This window comes from Physella acuta, unplaced genomic scaffold (assembly GCF_028476545.2).
Source record: "Physella acuta isolate Inbredline_101_S28 unplaced genomic scaffold, ASM2847654v3 ptg001374l, whole genome shotgun sequence".
NCBI classification, from domain to species: Eukaryota; Metazoa; Mollusca; class Gastropoda; family Physidae; genus Physella; species Physella acuta.
This window is the reverse complement of record NW_026732889.1, coordinates 213,255-230,797: the sequence shown is the minus strand read 5'-3', so window position 1 is coordinate 230,797 and position 17,543 is coordinate 213,255. Positions and strand designations below refer to the sequence as shown.

Genomic DNA, 17,543 nt, shown 5'->3' with positions numbered 1-17,543 from the left:
CAATTTGTATACATTTTGGGGGCGGAACTGGTAAAAGTATATATTTTCAATATAAATTCTATTTCGTTCAGGAAGGGAGGTGGTAGACGTTGCCCCCCCCCTCCCCGAAGAGATGCGTTGAAGAAACTGGATGCGTGTTAGCGAAAAGGGGGGGGGTGTATCAGACATACCATTATTCTCCTGACACTTCTAGAATCGAATTAAAACCCAACTACCAGACCGTGTCACTACCGTTGATTTCACTCTTGGCTTGGCCTACCTTGCGCTTCACCTTTACGGAAGTTCAAAGGTCATCTGTCGGATCGAGGAAGTGTAAACTGTAGATTAACAACAGTCAACTGTAACGAAATGTTAATGTAACATTCAACAAGCACCTTTTTCAGAGGCTACAAAGCTTAAAATGACGGCCATTGTTGCTACTAGATCTAGATTCTTGATAATATAGCGATATCTGAACAGAAAGGAGCCTTGCTTTTGTTAGGCAAACGGACGTTTGGCTCATACGTAAATAAATAATTTTTTTTATTCTTGTGTGGACAGTGGTCTGTGCTGTACCGTTTATTTAGTTTATTACTAGATCTAGATCTAGATCTAGATCTATTACTAACAACTACACTAGATCTAGTCTAGATTTAAATCTAGACCTAGATGTAGCAGACACAATGCCAATACACATAATTTTAATTTTTAATAGGCCCTATAATTTAAGGTCCTAAGTTTTAACTAAACTTTAAAGAAAAGTCGTTTTTTAAGTAGTAGGCCTAGAATTTACTTTTTTAAGCTAAATCTAGATCTATATCTAAATTCTAAATAGTTAGTAAATAGGCCTAATATTTTAATTCAAGTTCTAATGAGTCTTTTTAAAAGTATTAATAATTGGCTTGTCCTAAGTTTAATAAATATTTCAATCCATTGATTTAATTTATCATCAATTAGACCTAGTAATGAAGTACTAACTCATAATTTATTAATCATTACCAAATCTTTCTAGTACACAGCAACAGGACAAAAATGACCTACCCAGTAGTATCACCCATCTCTAACGAGGAAGTCACACTGACCTGTATAAAAACAGACAGCAACAACCAGCTCGAGATTGACTTTCTTCTCCCAAATGGAATCCTCATTCCTCTGGTGGTCAACTACCTGTCCCCACTTGATCTTATCAAACAGGTAAATATCAAGAAACAGGTGAACATTAACAAACAGGTAAATATCAACACACAGGTAAATATCAACAAACAGGTATATATAAACAAACAGGTATATATCAACAAACAGGTAAATATCAACAAACAGGTAAATATCAACAAACAGGTAAATATCAACAAACAGGTAAATATTGACAAACTGGTAAATATCAACAAACAGGTAAATATTGACAAACTGGTAAATATCAACAAACAGGTAAATTTCAACAAACAGGTAAGTATCAACAAACAGGTAAATATCAACAAACATTAACAGGTAGATATCAACAGAAGGGTAGATATCATCAAACAGGTAAATATGGAGAGGCCTAAATATCAACGAACAGGTTAATATTAATGGCCAGAGTGCTCTATGAAGTCGAGTTCACCTGTTTCTGCGACATGTTTGTATGAAGCAATATTTTGATCAACATTATGCCCAGCCGCCTTTACTTTCCCTAACTTGAGTCACGTACCCAGGGATCTGAACTTGAGACTTTCATGTCAGTAGTCATGCTCTCTACTGTTTGACCATATCTTTCCATTATACAAGACAAAACATGAGAATAAATGTCTAGTTGATCAGACATATAAATTTAGCTATTGTGTGGACACTGATGATAACATTTTGTATAGACAACATCTTTTTTAAATAGTTTTTATTTGTAAATTATCACAACATGAATGATTATATTATACACGACATTGGTTTTATTGTTTACACACTAATTACATATCCTTATTGAAACCATTTCATATAAGGAAGAAAGGATTTACTTCCCATACTGACATTTACTTATTTTATTTTGATCAAAACAGGATGCCAACCCATTTCCCTTTCCCTCTTGTCCACAACAACAGAAATAAAGTGTTTTTTAGTTCTGAATGAATGATACAAAATTTTTACTATTAACAGATTGTGTGGAGAGAAGCACACAACTATCCACTGGCTAATAGCTTATTGCCTGAAGATGCATACAGTTTTTACTTCATCAATACAGTGGGAGAGAAGGTATTTCTTTCTTAAATATTGTTTTATTGTGTAATATAGTATACTTTTTACAATATTGACATAACAGTTTTTGTTTTTATAAAAAGAAAATTCAGTTTTACTTTAATAAATATATATTTATTTTAAAAATGTAGAAAATTATTTGGAAGATAAACGTCATATATAATTTTTGTTTTTCTTTAAAATTGCAGTCATTATAATATATTTTTTTAAATTGTTTACCGAAATTACTTTAATCAGGAAGAAGTTCTAGATGAAAGTCAAAATTTACAACAGCTCCGCCCATATATAGGACTTCTCCAGTTGGTGAAAAGGAAGGGAGACAACAAAGTAAAAACACTGGATAAAAAAATTAACTGTCTGATTGGTCAAGGTAATTTAATTCAAACAGTATAGCAACTTTTTTTTGCTTTCCTTGGTCAAGGTAATTTAATTTAAACAGTATAGCACCATATCTTATGTTTTCCTTGGTCAAGGTAATTAAATTCAAACAGTACAGCACCTTACCTTTTTTGTTTTCCTTTGTTTTAAAAAAGATTGTATAAAACTTATACAATATTGAATGGTCAATTTTTCTTCCAAAAAATCAAAATAACATTGCAAAACTTCTCAAAAGGTTTATCAAAGCAAGAATCCTTTCAAGCTGCAGAAATGTTTGATTTCAAACAAAGAATGACTGAGTTGTGTAGGGAAATTGCAATACATCGAAGATCACAAGTAAGTAACCATTGTTTGCATGTAGTTCCTCCTAATTTCAAAATATCAGTTTGAAAATGACAAATCTTAAACCTCATTCATAAATAAATATTTAAATGTGTCACAACTAGAAACTAATATCTTTTGAGCTAGGGGTAAAAAATAAATGATTTTACATTCATATTTTATCTTTTTTTGCGTCGTCATACGAAAAATATCCTTGCTTCCAGACACCTATAGAGAAATTCAGATGGCGTTACCCACTTCGACTTCGCAATGTTAAAACATTACCTGATGAATTACAAGCCAGTATTTTTAATGGTCGCATAATATTAGATGTCTTCTATGAAAATGCGGTAAATTTAGCGCTTATAATTAAAAATCTAAATTTCTAAACATCTTTCTTTACTATCTATTGCATTGTAATTATTTTAAAAAGAAGTTTTTTTTAACTAAACTCATTTATACTCAGAATAAGAAAAGCTCACTGTTATGTTTTTGTGTTACTATTTTTAGGGTCGCTATATAACACATGTAGACTATATGTGTACACCGGATGCAGCAATTAAAGCAACTTTGGAAAATGGAAAAAGAACTCTGCCACCTAAAACAGATTCAGAGTTATTCATCCTTAAGGTCATTGGACAAGAGGAGTATTTATATGGAGATCATCCACTAATTCAGTTTAAAGTAAATACTTCCTTTATGTATAAGTGATAAATATTTTCTAAATGTCTTTTTAAATTAACGAAGTGAAAGTGAATGCTTTTGAAAAACTTACATAAGAGTTTTTATTTTTTATTTTGTTATACTTTTTTATTCTGTAATTTCTTTCAAGAATTTTAAATCCATGTAGATCTAGATCCATGTATTATATATTTCATTATATTCCTGCACTTCACAGTATGTTTACCAGTGTCTGGTGAAGAAAGCTGCTCCACAGTTTTGGATGGTGCTTAAGTCTACTCTCTTAGGTAGGAGACAAAAAAGGTGTTATGTTATGTTTAAACTAATTATTATACCTTTAATAAAGTAAGTATAATAACTGTTATAATAATAATATAATACCTTTTTAAATGTACTAAAATATATCTAATTAGATTAAAAATGAGATATACTTATATAGTCATAAGAAATTACTTATCCAAAAGGTTAAAAGAAATGGCATCACTTAGAAATGGTCAAAATTGTGCTATAAGATTTAACAAGCAGACAGACTATTGAGCTATGTCACTTGAGAAAAAATATTTATTTTTACTCATCTCCATATGAAACACAAATAACAAACTATGAAATTCTATAAAGAAAAATTCATCATAACCGATAAATAAAATTTCCCTTCTGTGAATTGGACTTAAAATACTAATTGCTGATAAATATTTTATGCATAATCCTACGTGCAAATAAATTAGTAATAGATTCTTTCTTTTATACAATTTCACTTTCCAATACAATCTTTAATTCAAGCTTAAGATGATGGAAATTAATATTTGATATGTTTAAAATTTACAAATAAATGCTTTTCTACTAATAAATTAAACCAAATTAATGCTTTAGCAACACAGCATTTTATGCCTGAATTATATTTTTTTTTAAAACGTACGTAAAAAATGTTATAACACTGTTCTTTCTTTATTGTTTAGAGTCCAATCCACCAGTACCAAGAAGACAGAACTCTGGGTTAATAAGTAATTCCCAAACTGACGCTGCTGCTAGTGTTTCTCGGAGTACTGATGTCACAGCTTGGGACGTGAAAGCCAACTATCAGATTCAGATCTTGGGAATCTCAAGGATTCAGCTGGCTGCTGGATCAAAGGTATAGATGAAGCCTTTCTTCTTCTTCTTCATTCTTAATTTTTAGTGTTGGAAGGGATCGAACTCGAGACTTTTTGGTTTAGCAACCATGAGCTTTACCGACTCGTCTACGTCGACCCCTTTCCATCACAATTGAGGATTACGTGTCAACTGGTTATGCACCATTGAGGCCATTGACTCCAATTTCAGCCTGCTTTTCTTTTTGGATTTGCTTCAATAGCCTTTGTCCAACCAAGAGCAAACTACAAGGCAGCAGTTGTTTGGCTTTGAAGTTGTCTCTCCTAGAAGAGTGGCTGTCCCCAGCTAATGAGCTTCATTTGCCTGAGGGTTCAAACTCGAGACTTTTTGGTTTTAGCAACCATGAGCTTTACAGACTGGACCATGCCGACACCTGAAATCTTTCAATCTTGTATTAGTTCTTGTTCTCAGTGAAATTATTTTTCAGCTTGTGATTGCTGACCTAAATTTTACATGTTCATATTAAAGCTCATGTATTTATGATTTTAACCCTTGTATTGATGGGTGCTTTGTATTCTTTGTTTTTAAAATGTATACTTTGGAAGATTGTACAACTAGTCCAACTATCAGTATAAACTGCCAGTTGTCTCCAACTCCGCAAGCAAACCATGCGATTTTTCACTACTGAGAGTCGTGTCTTAGAGCCATAATCTAGGCCATGTATGTTGGTACAAAATGCTGTCTTGTGGAACATGTTCTGTATTTTGTGGTGCCGTACTACCTGGATATGTCCCTGAGACTTAGCTTTTATCTGCTGAAACATGTTGCCTCATCCTATTGTTGCCTGTTCTTAGTCTAAAGACTACTCTATCCTGGTACACATGGTTTTTGTATATGAAAGCCAGATCAACTACTATATTTTTTTCTTTTTATAGTTTGTTTCACCATTTTTTAAAATCTTCTTTGTCAAGTAATACTATAGTATTCGCATTCCTTAATTCTGGCTTCAATATTTTTGCCTTATCTGTGGTAGTTGTAGTAAAATCATAGAGCACATGTAAATAAAGACAAACAGGATTATCATTGCTATTAGCGAATGAATTTAAAACTATTGTGTTAAAATCCAATTTTCTTTATATTTTATATTTAAAAATTAATTCATGCCTAATTCATATATATTTCTTTTTTTAAATTTTCCGGTGCATTGCTAATTTCCCTTTTGGAAGATGAAGTTGTATGCTGGTATTTACCATGGAGCTGAACCTCTGTGTGATGAGAAAGGAATAGACGACTTAATAGTCAAAGACAACTCTTGCGTATTGAAACAGGATATCACGTTTGATATTAGTGTGGCCAATCTCCCTCACTGTGCTAGGCTCTGCTTTGCCTTGTACGCTTTCGGAGGAAATAATAAAAGAAAGGTTAGAATTATTGTCAAAATATATTAAACTCAAGTTCAAATTTTTGTTTAGTTTTGATGGTTTAATGAAAATAAATGTCAGCAAAATTAAGTTTGGATGTTTTAAGATTATTATCATCAGCTAGATATTCCCTATTTGTTACCATATCTTTATTTTGTTTCATCTATGTACTGTATTTGTACTGTATCCATCTGGTGCAATCTGTTAGTTTATTAAAGCCCTTTTTTCTTGAAATGTCTTGTGTTCATTCTCCTGATATGGTGTTAAGATACTTCATGCCTAAAGTATCTTCATTTAAGATTAATACACAGTATTCCCCAGTGCATAAATAACCTTATTATTATTGTTATTGCCCATCCAATTTATCATTAGCTTGGCGCATAAATTTAAAAGATATTTTACCATAGCTTTAAAAAATCTGAGCAAGTTTTCTCTTAGATGATTAAATAGTTGGGATTCCTAAAAATTTGATGAATTTACCAAGAAATTAATTTCCTTAATATAGCAAAAGTATATGTTAGTTAAAATAAAACTTGTATATTTAAATAAAGATTGGATAGTAGTTCTGACACCCACAAAAAAAATGAATACTTTCAGGATCTGGTTTCATGGGTAAACATTTCTGTGTATGACTTCAAGTATCGGCTTCAGCGTGGGGACAGGGAGCTGCCCATGTGGCCACAGGACATTTTACAACAATCAGAAGAGTACTGTTACCCCTTAGGTAAGAGAATTTATCCTTTCTTTGGTTCAAAATTATATAGTTGACTTTTATTTCATTTGTTTTATTTTATCAGTTTCAGTTGTTGTTTATTTATAAAGCTTTATGTAGTAGGGCCTACTAAGTTTATGGGTTGTATTGATTTTTCATTCACAAAGTGGTGTAAATTGTTAATGTATATGTTTTCATAGTAATTGTCTATTCACACATAAATTGCTACTAATTTTTTATTTTATTTTAGGATCATATTTTTTATTAATGCACAAATTATTATGTTGTACAATTTTAATAGGCTCTATTCTTTCCTCTGTTTTATGCAACAGGTGGTGTGGCACTAAATGCACAAAGCACTGAGGCAACTATCCTTAAGATAAGCTTCCCTGATATAGAAGGTTGCGGAGGCTCTTATGTCACCTACCCATCCTATGATATAGTATGTAAACTATTGTTAAATACCCTTAAAAGATTTGGCTTTTTAAAAACAAGTTAATAAAAAGTCTATTGACAATTTAAGCGCAATTTCCCCATAGATCTATATCTATATATTGCTATATAGTACTGTAGTGTATTATGTATAATGAAATTTTTTTTTAAATTTTGTGACCGAACGAAAGGATATTTTTGAAAACTTTCTTCGGCAATATTGTTCTAAATTATGGCAGGAATTGATTGGTAAATGTTTCAAGTCGCTAAGTGGTCTAGTTGCCAAGATATGGGCCAAAAACTGCATTTTTTCGAGGTTTTTTGGCGTTTCCGGGAAATCCAGGAAGGAATTGCGGGAATTTTTTTGGCCCACAATCATCCTCGGAACTTGCTTAACATATTTGCTTTTGGAACTAGTCCTCGATATTGCTTCATTGAGGAGGAGATACGACTTAAAGCTGCGGATACACATCCATCCATCCATCCAGAAATAACGAATTAATAATCGCAATTGCCAGTATGGAAATTGCGCTAAAAAAACTATAATTTTTTTTTAATTTTCAATAAGGAAATATACCATGTTAACTTATTGCTGCTGATGGTTTCAGAATTATTATCCATTTTAAAAGATTTGCATGCCATACTTTATCTGTTATTTAATGAGTTCATTTTAAGTGTTGTTTATCATGATTAAGCCAATTGTGTGTTTACCCCGTACAAATACTTAACACAGAAATGTAGTTGATTCAAAATTCTTGGACATGCAAAATCAATCTGTTTATGGTTTTTGACTATTAAATAAAAAAAATAATTAAAAATCAATATTATTAATAAATATTAAATTATTATACTAAAAATTATAAGTAACTTTTTTTTAATACACAGGTTTTGGAATATGCTTCTAAACACATGGAACCTGTTGGCAGTATAAGCTCTCCAGTAAGTGATTTTTTTGTTTTTATGTTTTAAATTGTTTTGTTCAGTCCTATTGCATAATGAAAGAAAACTGTTTTAATAGAAAAATTGGAATGATGGGATAATTGTATTCTGCAACTATGATTTCTTCTATTTATACCAATTGTTTTGTTGTATTGTTTAAACCAATTTTTCTGTTATTTGTTTAGACCAAAATTTTCTTTACTATTTAGACCAAAATTGTTTTGTTAACTATTTATGCCAATCGTTTTCTTTACTGCTTAGACAAAAATAGTTTTGTTAACTGTTTAGACCAAAATTGTTTTGTTAACTGTTTAGAACAAAAATAGTTTTGTTTACTCTTTAGATCAGCTGTGCAGGTATCCTCTACCAGAACCAACTGGAACAAATCCTCAGTTGCCCAGAACAGCTGTTTGAACAAGATAAGGACCTTGTGTGGAAGCTACGCCACTTTGTCCAAGAGAAGTTCCCCCACCATTTATCTAGAGTTCTACAGTCTGTCAAATGGAATAATTATGTTGATGTTGCCAAGGTAACTCTAAACAAATTATTGGGCGTGGGGTTTTTTTATGTATGATTTCAATTTTTGTTTGTTTTTTTGTACTTTGGTCAGGTCATGTTTACAAGGGTGGTAAAAAATGTGCCTAAATAGGTATGGAGAATACTTTGGAACATAACCCACTTAGTTTGTTTTTTTATGTTGGGGCATATCAGAATTAAACCATAGAGAGTGGTACATGTAGCTGGCTACATTTAGTAGGGAATTCTTTTTTTGTTTTGTTTTAGACCTTGGGTTTTCTAAACAAATTTTGGGCTCTTCTATTCAAAGCTTAAGTAAGACAGTTCAACAGAATCATACAAGTGTATCTAGAACTAATCAAATATATATATTTTTTAAATAATGTAAAATTCAAGTTGAAATATCTGGCATATTGTTTTCAGATGACTGCACTACTAAATGCCTGGCCACTTCTGCCTGCAGACTATGCCTTGGAAATTCTTGGCCACGAGTACCCTGATCATAATGTAAGAAAGTTTGCTGTCAAATGTTTGGATGAAGATCTTGGGTAAATAAATTTTAATTTCATTTAGTTTTTTAATCAAGTTTTTAAAGTATATACTACAACTAACCAATGAATAGTTTTTGAAAATATTTTGTTTTTAATAAGGATATACTTTTGGTCATTATTTGTAATATTTATGCATAACCTCATTGCTTTTCTTTGAAAATAAATGTGTATAAATTTCTCCAGGGATGATGATTTCTCCCAGTATATGTTACAGTTGGTCCAAGCTTTAAAATTTGAGACTCATCTCATTTGTCCACTAGCAGAGCTCCTGTTGACCAGAGCACTCAAAAATCAGCATTTAGGTCACAAATTGTTCTGGCTTCTCAGGTTAAAAATTGTACTTATGTAGTATTTAAGAATTATTATACGGATCAATGTTTTAAATGTGTTGTCAGACATTTTCTTTCAGACTTATATCTGCTTGAAAAACTGTCTGATATTTTTAGACTAGATAATGGTAAAAAAATATAACCCTATTTTATTTTAAAACAATTAATTAATTTATCTATCTCTACTAGATTATGCAGTGTTTGTGTTTTGGCCAAAATTTTGTCTGACCAAAAAAAGTACTAATGGCAAGTTCCTCTTCACTAGGTCTGAGATCCACAACCCCTCTGTTACTACTCAGTACAGTCTGCTATTAAAGATGTACCTGACCAACAACCCTGATCATCTTCATGTTCTCATGAAACAACAAGATGCATTAAAAAAGCTTTTTGCTTTAAACTCACTTATAAAAGATTGTAAAGTTAATGATGAGGTGTGTAAAAGTTATATTGTTAATATATATTTTTCTTAAAATTATATTGAATCACTTCCAATTTTAACTAATATGTAAAACAGTGATGTTTTTTTTTATCATCTATATATATAATTCTCTTCTGGGAGACGCTAGAAAACAAGCTGCAAGCGCATCCTTGCAGTCCCCTCTCTTTCTCTCTAGCACTATCGCTACCACCCCCCCCCCCCCCACCCCCACATGGTCTGGTGAGTTGTGGTCACGCTAGGCCTAAATGTTTACAAATCGTAGAGCTGGGTTTAGTGACGGCTATTAGGGGCAGATAATTTAGCTTGAAACGATTTTAAACTTACAGGAGGTAACTAAGAGGAGGCTGCTTTCACGGGGGGGGGGGGGGTGTAGGGTCGGGGTTAGGGGAAAGGGGGGGGGGGTTAGTGTTTTAAAGCAATATTTTCAGTGGCAGCATTGGTACTGTCGAATTCACAAATTATGAATTACTGAAAAGTAGAAAATAAAACAACTAAATAGCGGCGTATAATACGCCGCGGGTCGGCTCGTATTAAATATTGTCTAAATGTGATGTTTATCTTCTCAATTTGTTTATTTTGTATAGATTAGGTTTGTTTTAAATTTTAAACATGCGCAGTGGATAAACAATTAATTTTTTGGAAAAAATTATATGTAGATGTGTTAGTATGCTTTATAAAATGCTATATAAAATTATTTTTTCAGGCTAAGAGAGAAGAAGCAAAGTCCATGATGCAAAAGGTTTTGGAGCAACCAACTTTTAGGAAATTTTTCACAGAGCTTTCTAGCCCTTTATCTCCTTTGTTTAAAATGAAAGAGTTGAAGTAAGTATTTTATTATAAAAAAAGTTTTTTTTAAATTTATCGTTGAAATGTTAGCTACATCTACAATTGTAATAACTTATTTAATTATTATGGTGACTTAAACCAGAATCGAGAAATGTAAATTCATGAATTCCAAAAAGCGACCTCTTTGGCTGGTCTGGTCAAATGCTGACAGTATTGGCCCAGATATACAGATCATATACAAAAATGGTGATGGTATGTTTGATTTTAGAATTAACCATAATTTAAAAATCTATGAATTTATATTATGTTATATCCACAATATTAGTATAATATTAAAAATATCTGTGAAAATTTAAATATTTGTTTAATTAAATTAAATTTTTAAAATTTCTGGAAAAATTAAAAATGTATAAAAAATAATTACATGTTTTAAATTTCTGTGAAAATTTAAACTTAAAAATTAAATTTTTAAAAATCTGTGAAAATTGAAAGCTTTATTATTAAATGTAATTATTAAAATATTAGTGAAAATTTAAACATGTATAATTTTAAATAAACATAAACAAATATGATTTTTTAATAGATCTACGACAAGACATGCTGACTTTACAAATTCTTCAGGTCATGGACAACATCTGGCAAGCTGAAGGTTTAGATTTTAGGTATTTGTTGGCTATAGCTCACAAACATTAGTTTGTTTTGAGCATCAAATCTTTTAAAATATATAGTTAATTAAATGTTAGTAACAGCCTATTAGATGAATGCAGCAAATGTAGCATAAAGTGACAAGTAATTTAATGTGACAAAAGTATCTTTTTGTCAACTGAATCTCTTGCACATTTCTCCAGGATGAATCCTTACATGTGCATGGCCACTGACAGGGAACAAGGCATGATTGAGGTGGTGACACCAGCAGATACTATGGCCAATATCCAGAGGTGGTACAACAAAAGTGCTTTTGACAAAAAGGCCTTGTTCGAATGGCTCAAACAAAAAAATCCAGATGAAAAAAGGTCTGATGCTAGTGACATTGTTTTATTTTATAGTCATGATGCAGTAAATAACCTCATAATGCAGTAAATAACCTATTTTTTTTAAAAATACATTAATAATATTTTAATTTAAGATAAACATATGTAAAGTAATAAATAAATAATAATTATAACAGAAATCATTAATAACTTTTATGCACATTTTAAACTTTTCTATTTTAGTGCATGATCATTAATTTTATAGTGTTTTATTTTAAAGTTAAATTTCTTATTTTCATTCACAAACCTTTTGTGTTTTCAGTCTGAATGCAGCAGTTGAAGAGTTCCTCATGTCTTGTGCAGGGTACTGTGTAGCCACATATGTCCTTGGCATTGGAGACAGGCACAATGACAACATCATGATGAAAACATCAGGACAGGTAGCTTTCATCACTTTTTTTACAATTTTCATTCTATTTATTATATTTTTTTGCTATTTTTTTTTACTATATTGTAATCAAACTTAATTCAATTGATATAGAATTTTGTTCATGAATGTTAATCATGGGTTACATTCAGCTTCTTTTTTTTTTGTGGACAGTGTAATATTTTTTTTAGAAATCAAATTTTTTTTCTACCTGGCATGTCTAGATTTGAAAACTAAGCTATAACCGCTCAATATTGAGAAAATCACCTTTCTTACAAGATATTTTACATTTTTATCTCACTTCTCCTGAATATTGTGGGCTCCAGAAGAAAAACACTATTCTGCTATCAGGACTTTTTGATTTAGCAATTTTGTTAGTCTAAAAACATGAATTACTTGTGACCTCTCAATATTACTTCCCATTTTGCATTTTTGAATCTTGTTTTTGAAAACCATTAAGTTTCATTCCAGGGTTACATTACAGTGTTGCTATAACATTAAAAATAGATGTTACTGATGCATTTCCTACTATTTATTCTACATTTTATTATATAATAGCAGGGGGGGAGGGGCTGATCTTTCAACCCATACACAAATTTCAGCATGTGCCAACCTTATTTCCAATGATACAACTCATAATTCTCCCCATACAGTTGTTTCACATAGACTTTGGCCACTTCCTGGGCAACTTTAAGAGCAAGTTCCATGTGAAGAGAGAGAGAGTTCCATTTGTCCTGACCACCCACTTTGTTTGCCTCATCAACAAAAATGGTGCAGCTCCTGACAACTTTAAGAGGTAAAAAAAAAGTTGCATCCTGATAATTAAAAAATCATCATTTTGTCTCATAGAGCTAATGTGAGTTGTGCTTTCAGACCAGATGTTTAATGGGTCTAGGACATTAACCCCCTACACATTAATTACCCCCCAACCAGACATTCCCCTGGACATCCCCCCTCCCGAGTCATTACTCCCTGTCAATTACCCCCCCCCCCCCCCCAAAGAAGAACACTGACCGTAACCATAACACTAATCTTAACCTAACCCTTCCTTAACTGGTCAGGGGGTAATTGACAGGAGTCATTTTTTGTTCCTGTGGCTTTGGTCAACACTAACCACAGTCACTTCTATATCTATATCTTTTTATTCCAGCTTTTCTTTTAGAGGTTTTAAAATAATTATTCCAGACTAAATTATTTTTACCATCCATAAATACTTTTGCATATTACTTAACTTATTATACTGCATTTAAAATAAAATTGCTTACTGAATAATCATTTATATTTGTGCTTTTTTTTCTTACTAGATTCATTACATGTATCTAGTTAAGTAGAATTTTGGAAAAGCGAAAGTTATTTAGGCCAGAGTATAAAAACATCTATATTACATTTTTTAAATATTTTATTTTTTTTACAAATTCAGAATTAGAAATTTTTTAAGTTAAAATTTAATCCTTTTTTTTCAGATTTCAGACCATGTGTGAAAAAGCCTACCTCATCCTACGCCGTAAATACTCTCTGTTGATATCCCTGTTCATGATGATGTTAACGAGCGGCATCCCTCAGCTGACCAGTCCAAAGGACGTCAACTACCTGCGGGAGACCCTAGTGCCTGATATGTCGGAGGCCGATGCCCTGACTCACTTTAGATACACGTTCGATGAGGCTCTCAAAGGCTCCTGGAAGACAAGTATCAACTTCTGGATCCACATGCAAGCAAAGCAGTAAATACTGTTTCTCTTTAAGTAACAATAGTTTTTAAATAGCTTTAATGTTGGGGAGTTTTAGTTTTAACTGATCGCAGTCCCTGGCATTTCCTTCTCCATATTCAATTTTTTTTCCCCATTTATGCAGAGGTGAACACAATTAGATTTTTCTACTATTTTCTCATGCCCAGAGATATTTATCTGATATATATATATATATATATATATATATATATATATATATATATATATATATATATATATGCAAAATATAATTCAATATATAAAATTATATAGATAGTATTTACATGTCAGTATCAATTGTTCTAAACAAAAATAGAAAAAAAAATTGTTTAACCCTATTAGGATTGTGTTCATGAAAAAATAATGTCTGGGCAGGAGGAGACTGATGCTGTAAGGGTTAAATATTTTTGATGTGACTATTGGAGAATAAATTTCTTAAAATTAATGTACTTAACTTATTTACTCTAAATATTCCAGTTGATGTATCGCCATTCCAAATACCCACTATCTTTCACCTACTAAACTATTAATAATGGTAAAACAATGCAATAATTGTTTAATCTATTAGTTAATTGTAAAAAGTACAGCAACTGTTTATGTAACAAACTGCTCAATTGTTTGTTTAACATAAGCACTCAGTGCCTTATACTGTAACAATTATTATTTAATTCCAATATAAATATATTTATTTATTTAAAAAATATATTCTTATTATATTTTTAAAACTCCATTTAATATACCAGTGATATGTACATTCTGTTGGTTTTTATTATACTTCATAAAATCTCATTATTTAACTTAAGGATTGTATCATATATACAAAATTACCCTCTTTCAGATTTTTTTTCAATCAATTCTTAATGTGTAACACCTTGAAAGACATAGTATTGCTTATATTCATGTTAACAACTTAATTCTGGTTGAATAATTATATAATTGATTCTACATTGGTAGAAATTATTTGATGCTTTATTCTGTTTAATGCAAATTAGAAGAAAGGAAACTATAAAAAAGGAATGTCAGCTATCATTCTTAAATGGTTGTTCTATAATTTTAAATAATTCTCTTTTTATTTAGGAATAGTTTTATATATTTTAATTATATTTACACTTTTTAATGATCAATGTGATTGAAGTCATTTTAAAATAAAAAATTGCAAGGAGTAGTTGGGTTTTTTAATGCATTAAATAGATTGGCCATTTTGTTAGTAAAATTTTTAATATTTTTCCATGTGCCTTACCAATTTACATATTTTAAAAATGTGCCTGTGTTATCAAAATATTATTGTGTTGAAATTTTTCATTTGATTTGAAAAATGTACAAAATAGATAGCTATTATTTCATTTATTTAGCGGCATCTGCAACTGGGATAATAATGTTATTTTAAGTTCCTGTGTAGTGTGTTGTAAAACCTGAATAGGTATGTTTTAGCTGTAAATTTGTTGCCCTTTTCTGATATTATATAATATATGTAGGAAAATGTTTGATTTTAATTAAGAAAACTGAACTAACTTGTTACATTTATAATATTTATCCTATTATAGAGCTCCCAAAGTAGACCCAAAAAAAATTTTGTTTAAGATTAGGGCTTAATTATTAATTACCTGATCAGTATTAATTTTTATAGTAAAGATATTGTCTTTGTAAAATATATAGGTATGTTCCAATTAATGGCAACTACTTAATGGTGAAGATATAATTAGTTTAAAATACTGTAACAATACTACTATGTATCACTGAAGTTCTATCTTACTTAAGTATTTCAAAACGTTTTTGTAATTCATCACACAATTTTATCACCAAACATTATGTTACAATATATCTTTATACTATTTTAAATACAGGAAATACAAAAAATTATATTTTTTATCAACCATATGCCATGCTTTAACATTCCATATCTTAAAATATTTTTAATCTACCCTAAAGAACAAAATAAAATAATTTCAATAAGCAAATGTATTGGTTTATTATTCCACAGCTTTTGTAAACAATGTATTATTATCATATTTAGATAAATATTTTATCATTGCTGCTGCTATTTATTTCTGGACAGATAACTCAAGCCAGTGAGTGAATTTTGTATTTGATTTTTTTACCAAGACAAAGAAATTGTATTTTTAAAAGCTTTTTCTTCAGTCAGTCTTTTGTGGGCTTGTAGTCAAATCTTCAAACATCAATCTAATTTTTAATCTAATGATTATTATATTACACTAGTCATAAAAGATGAAAGGCTACTATATATAATTTTTAAAAAGGGAAAATAACAATGTGATGGCTTTCACTTAGGTCAGCTGGTGATCATGAATGTTGCTATCAAATCTTTGAGCAAAGACAAACATCAATAAGTGGCAGATAATACACATTTTTAGTTTGTATGTTGCTGACTTCTAAACTAAATTAAGTTTTCAAAATGGAAGTGATAAATTGGTACCCAATTGTTAAAAAAAAAATTAATGTTTACAATTTCTTGATAATTAAAAGTAGAAAATAAAAATAAGGAGAAAATCAAAATACTCTTTCTTTAGATCTAATAGTAAAAGAATTAATCACTTAAATATAATTTCAATTCAACTACTATTTACACTAATATATCTTAAGAATAAAAATGTTAATTTTTTTCTTACTTTCTTGTGTTATAGAGCTTGTTATTTAAAAAGTTACCAATCTTTTTTTATTAATAACCATGATTTCATATTTCTGGATTTGTATTTGATGAGTACATTTGAAAATGTATCTTTCTATGGGGTTTTTTGTTTTGTTTTAATACCAATTGAAGGGTTTATTTTAAGTAGGTCTACAGTACTTAAACGTTATACATTGATTTTTACAAGTCAGTAATTACTGTTACCATTCTAAAAATCAAATTAGATATTTTTTTTAAATAATTTAGTTTAAATAGCACAGCCAGGATTTATATATGGCTTATTGTTTATACACCATACCATGACCTGCTGAACACTTGTTGAATAACTTCTTATTTTTTTGAGTAGAGGAGTTTTAGATTTTAACAGTAGACATGCAACAAATTTTCTGAGTATAGAGAAGCGAATTCAGTATTTTGTTATACTCAAATGACATTACTAAGAAACTGACAGACAATTGATTTTTATGTCAGTATCTTTTTACTTCAGTTTGATATGTGTTTAGTATTATTAATATGCAATGAGTATGTGATAAGTGCTTAAATTTTGATCGATTGGACAAAAAGTATATTGAGGAAAAAATATACATCTAAACATATCATTTTTTAAAACATATAAATGTTCACAATTTGATTTGTCCAATAATTTAGTATGCCTTGCAAGAAAACAAATTGTTTTTATTATAATAGCTTTTTTTTAGCTGAAACTTTGTTAGTAAAAAAAATTTCATTCAACATAATTTTAAATTTAAAAGATCTAAAAATTATTATCTGTTAGATCTATAAATTATGGTCTTTATCAAATATAAAATCTATATGAGCAGCATGGAAATAAAAGTATGTTTTTAATTATTTTCATATTTCATAATAGCTAAATCTGCAATTGTAATTCCATTTTAAAATTTACATACTAATTGAAATTAAACTTAATAAAAATTGTATAAGATAATTGTTTTTAAAATCTCCATTCATTTTTAA

General features: G+C 30.1%; 1 protein-coding gene across 1 annotated transcript; it reads left to right on the top strand.

Annotated features, from left to right (window-relative positions):
* The first annotated feature begins 277 nt into the window (after positions 1 to 277).
* LOC131927101 (phosphatidylinositol 4,5-bisphosphate 3-kinase catalytic subunit delta isoform) lies at positions 278 to 14,079 on the top strand. Its single transcript, XM_059282761.1, has 24 exons — positions 278 to 504; positions 992 to 1,173; positions 2,107 to 2,202; positions 2,443 to 2,575; positions 2,819 to 2,919; positions 3,129 to 3,254; positions 3,415 to 3,588; positions 3,803 to 3,872; positions 4,542 to 4,714; positions 5,898 to 6,092; positions 6,690 to 6,816; positions 7,137 to 7,246; positions 8,122 to 8,175; positions 8,519 to 8,704; positions 9,115 to 9,239; positions 9,426 to 9,569; positions 9,837 to 10,002; positions 10,714 to 10,832; positions 10,939 to 11,048; positions 11,380 to 11,458; positions 11,645 to 11,809; positions 12,090 to 12,207; positions 12,848 to 12,990; positions 13,658 to 14,079. Exons 2-24 carry the CDS (start codon positions 1,012 to 1,014, stop codon positions 13,917 to 13,919), a joined length of 3,138 nt encoding a protein of 1,045 aa, XP_059138744.1. The 5' UTR covers positions 278 to 504; positions 992 to 1,011; the 3' UTR covers positions 13,920 to 14,079.
* Positions 14,080 to 17,543: the final 3,464 nt, after the last annotated feature.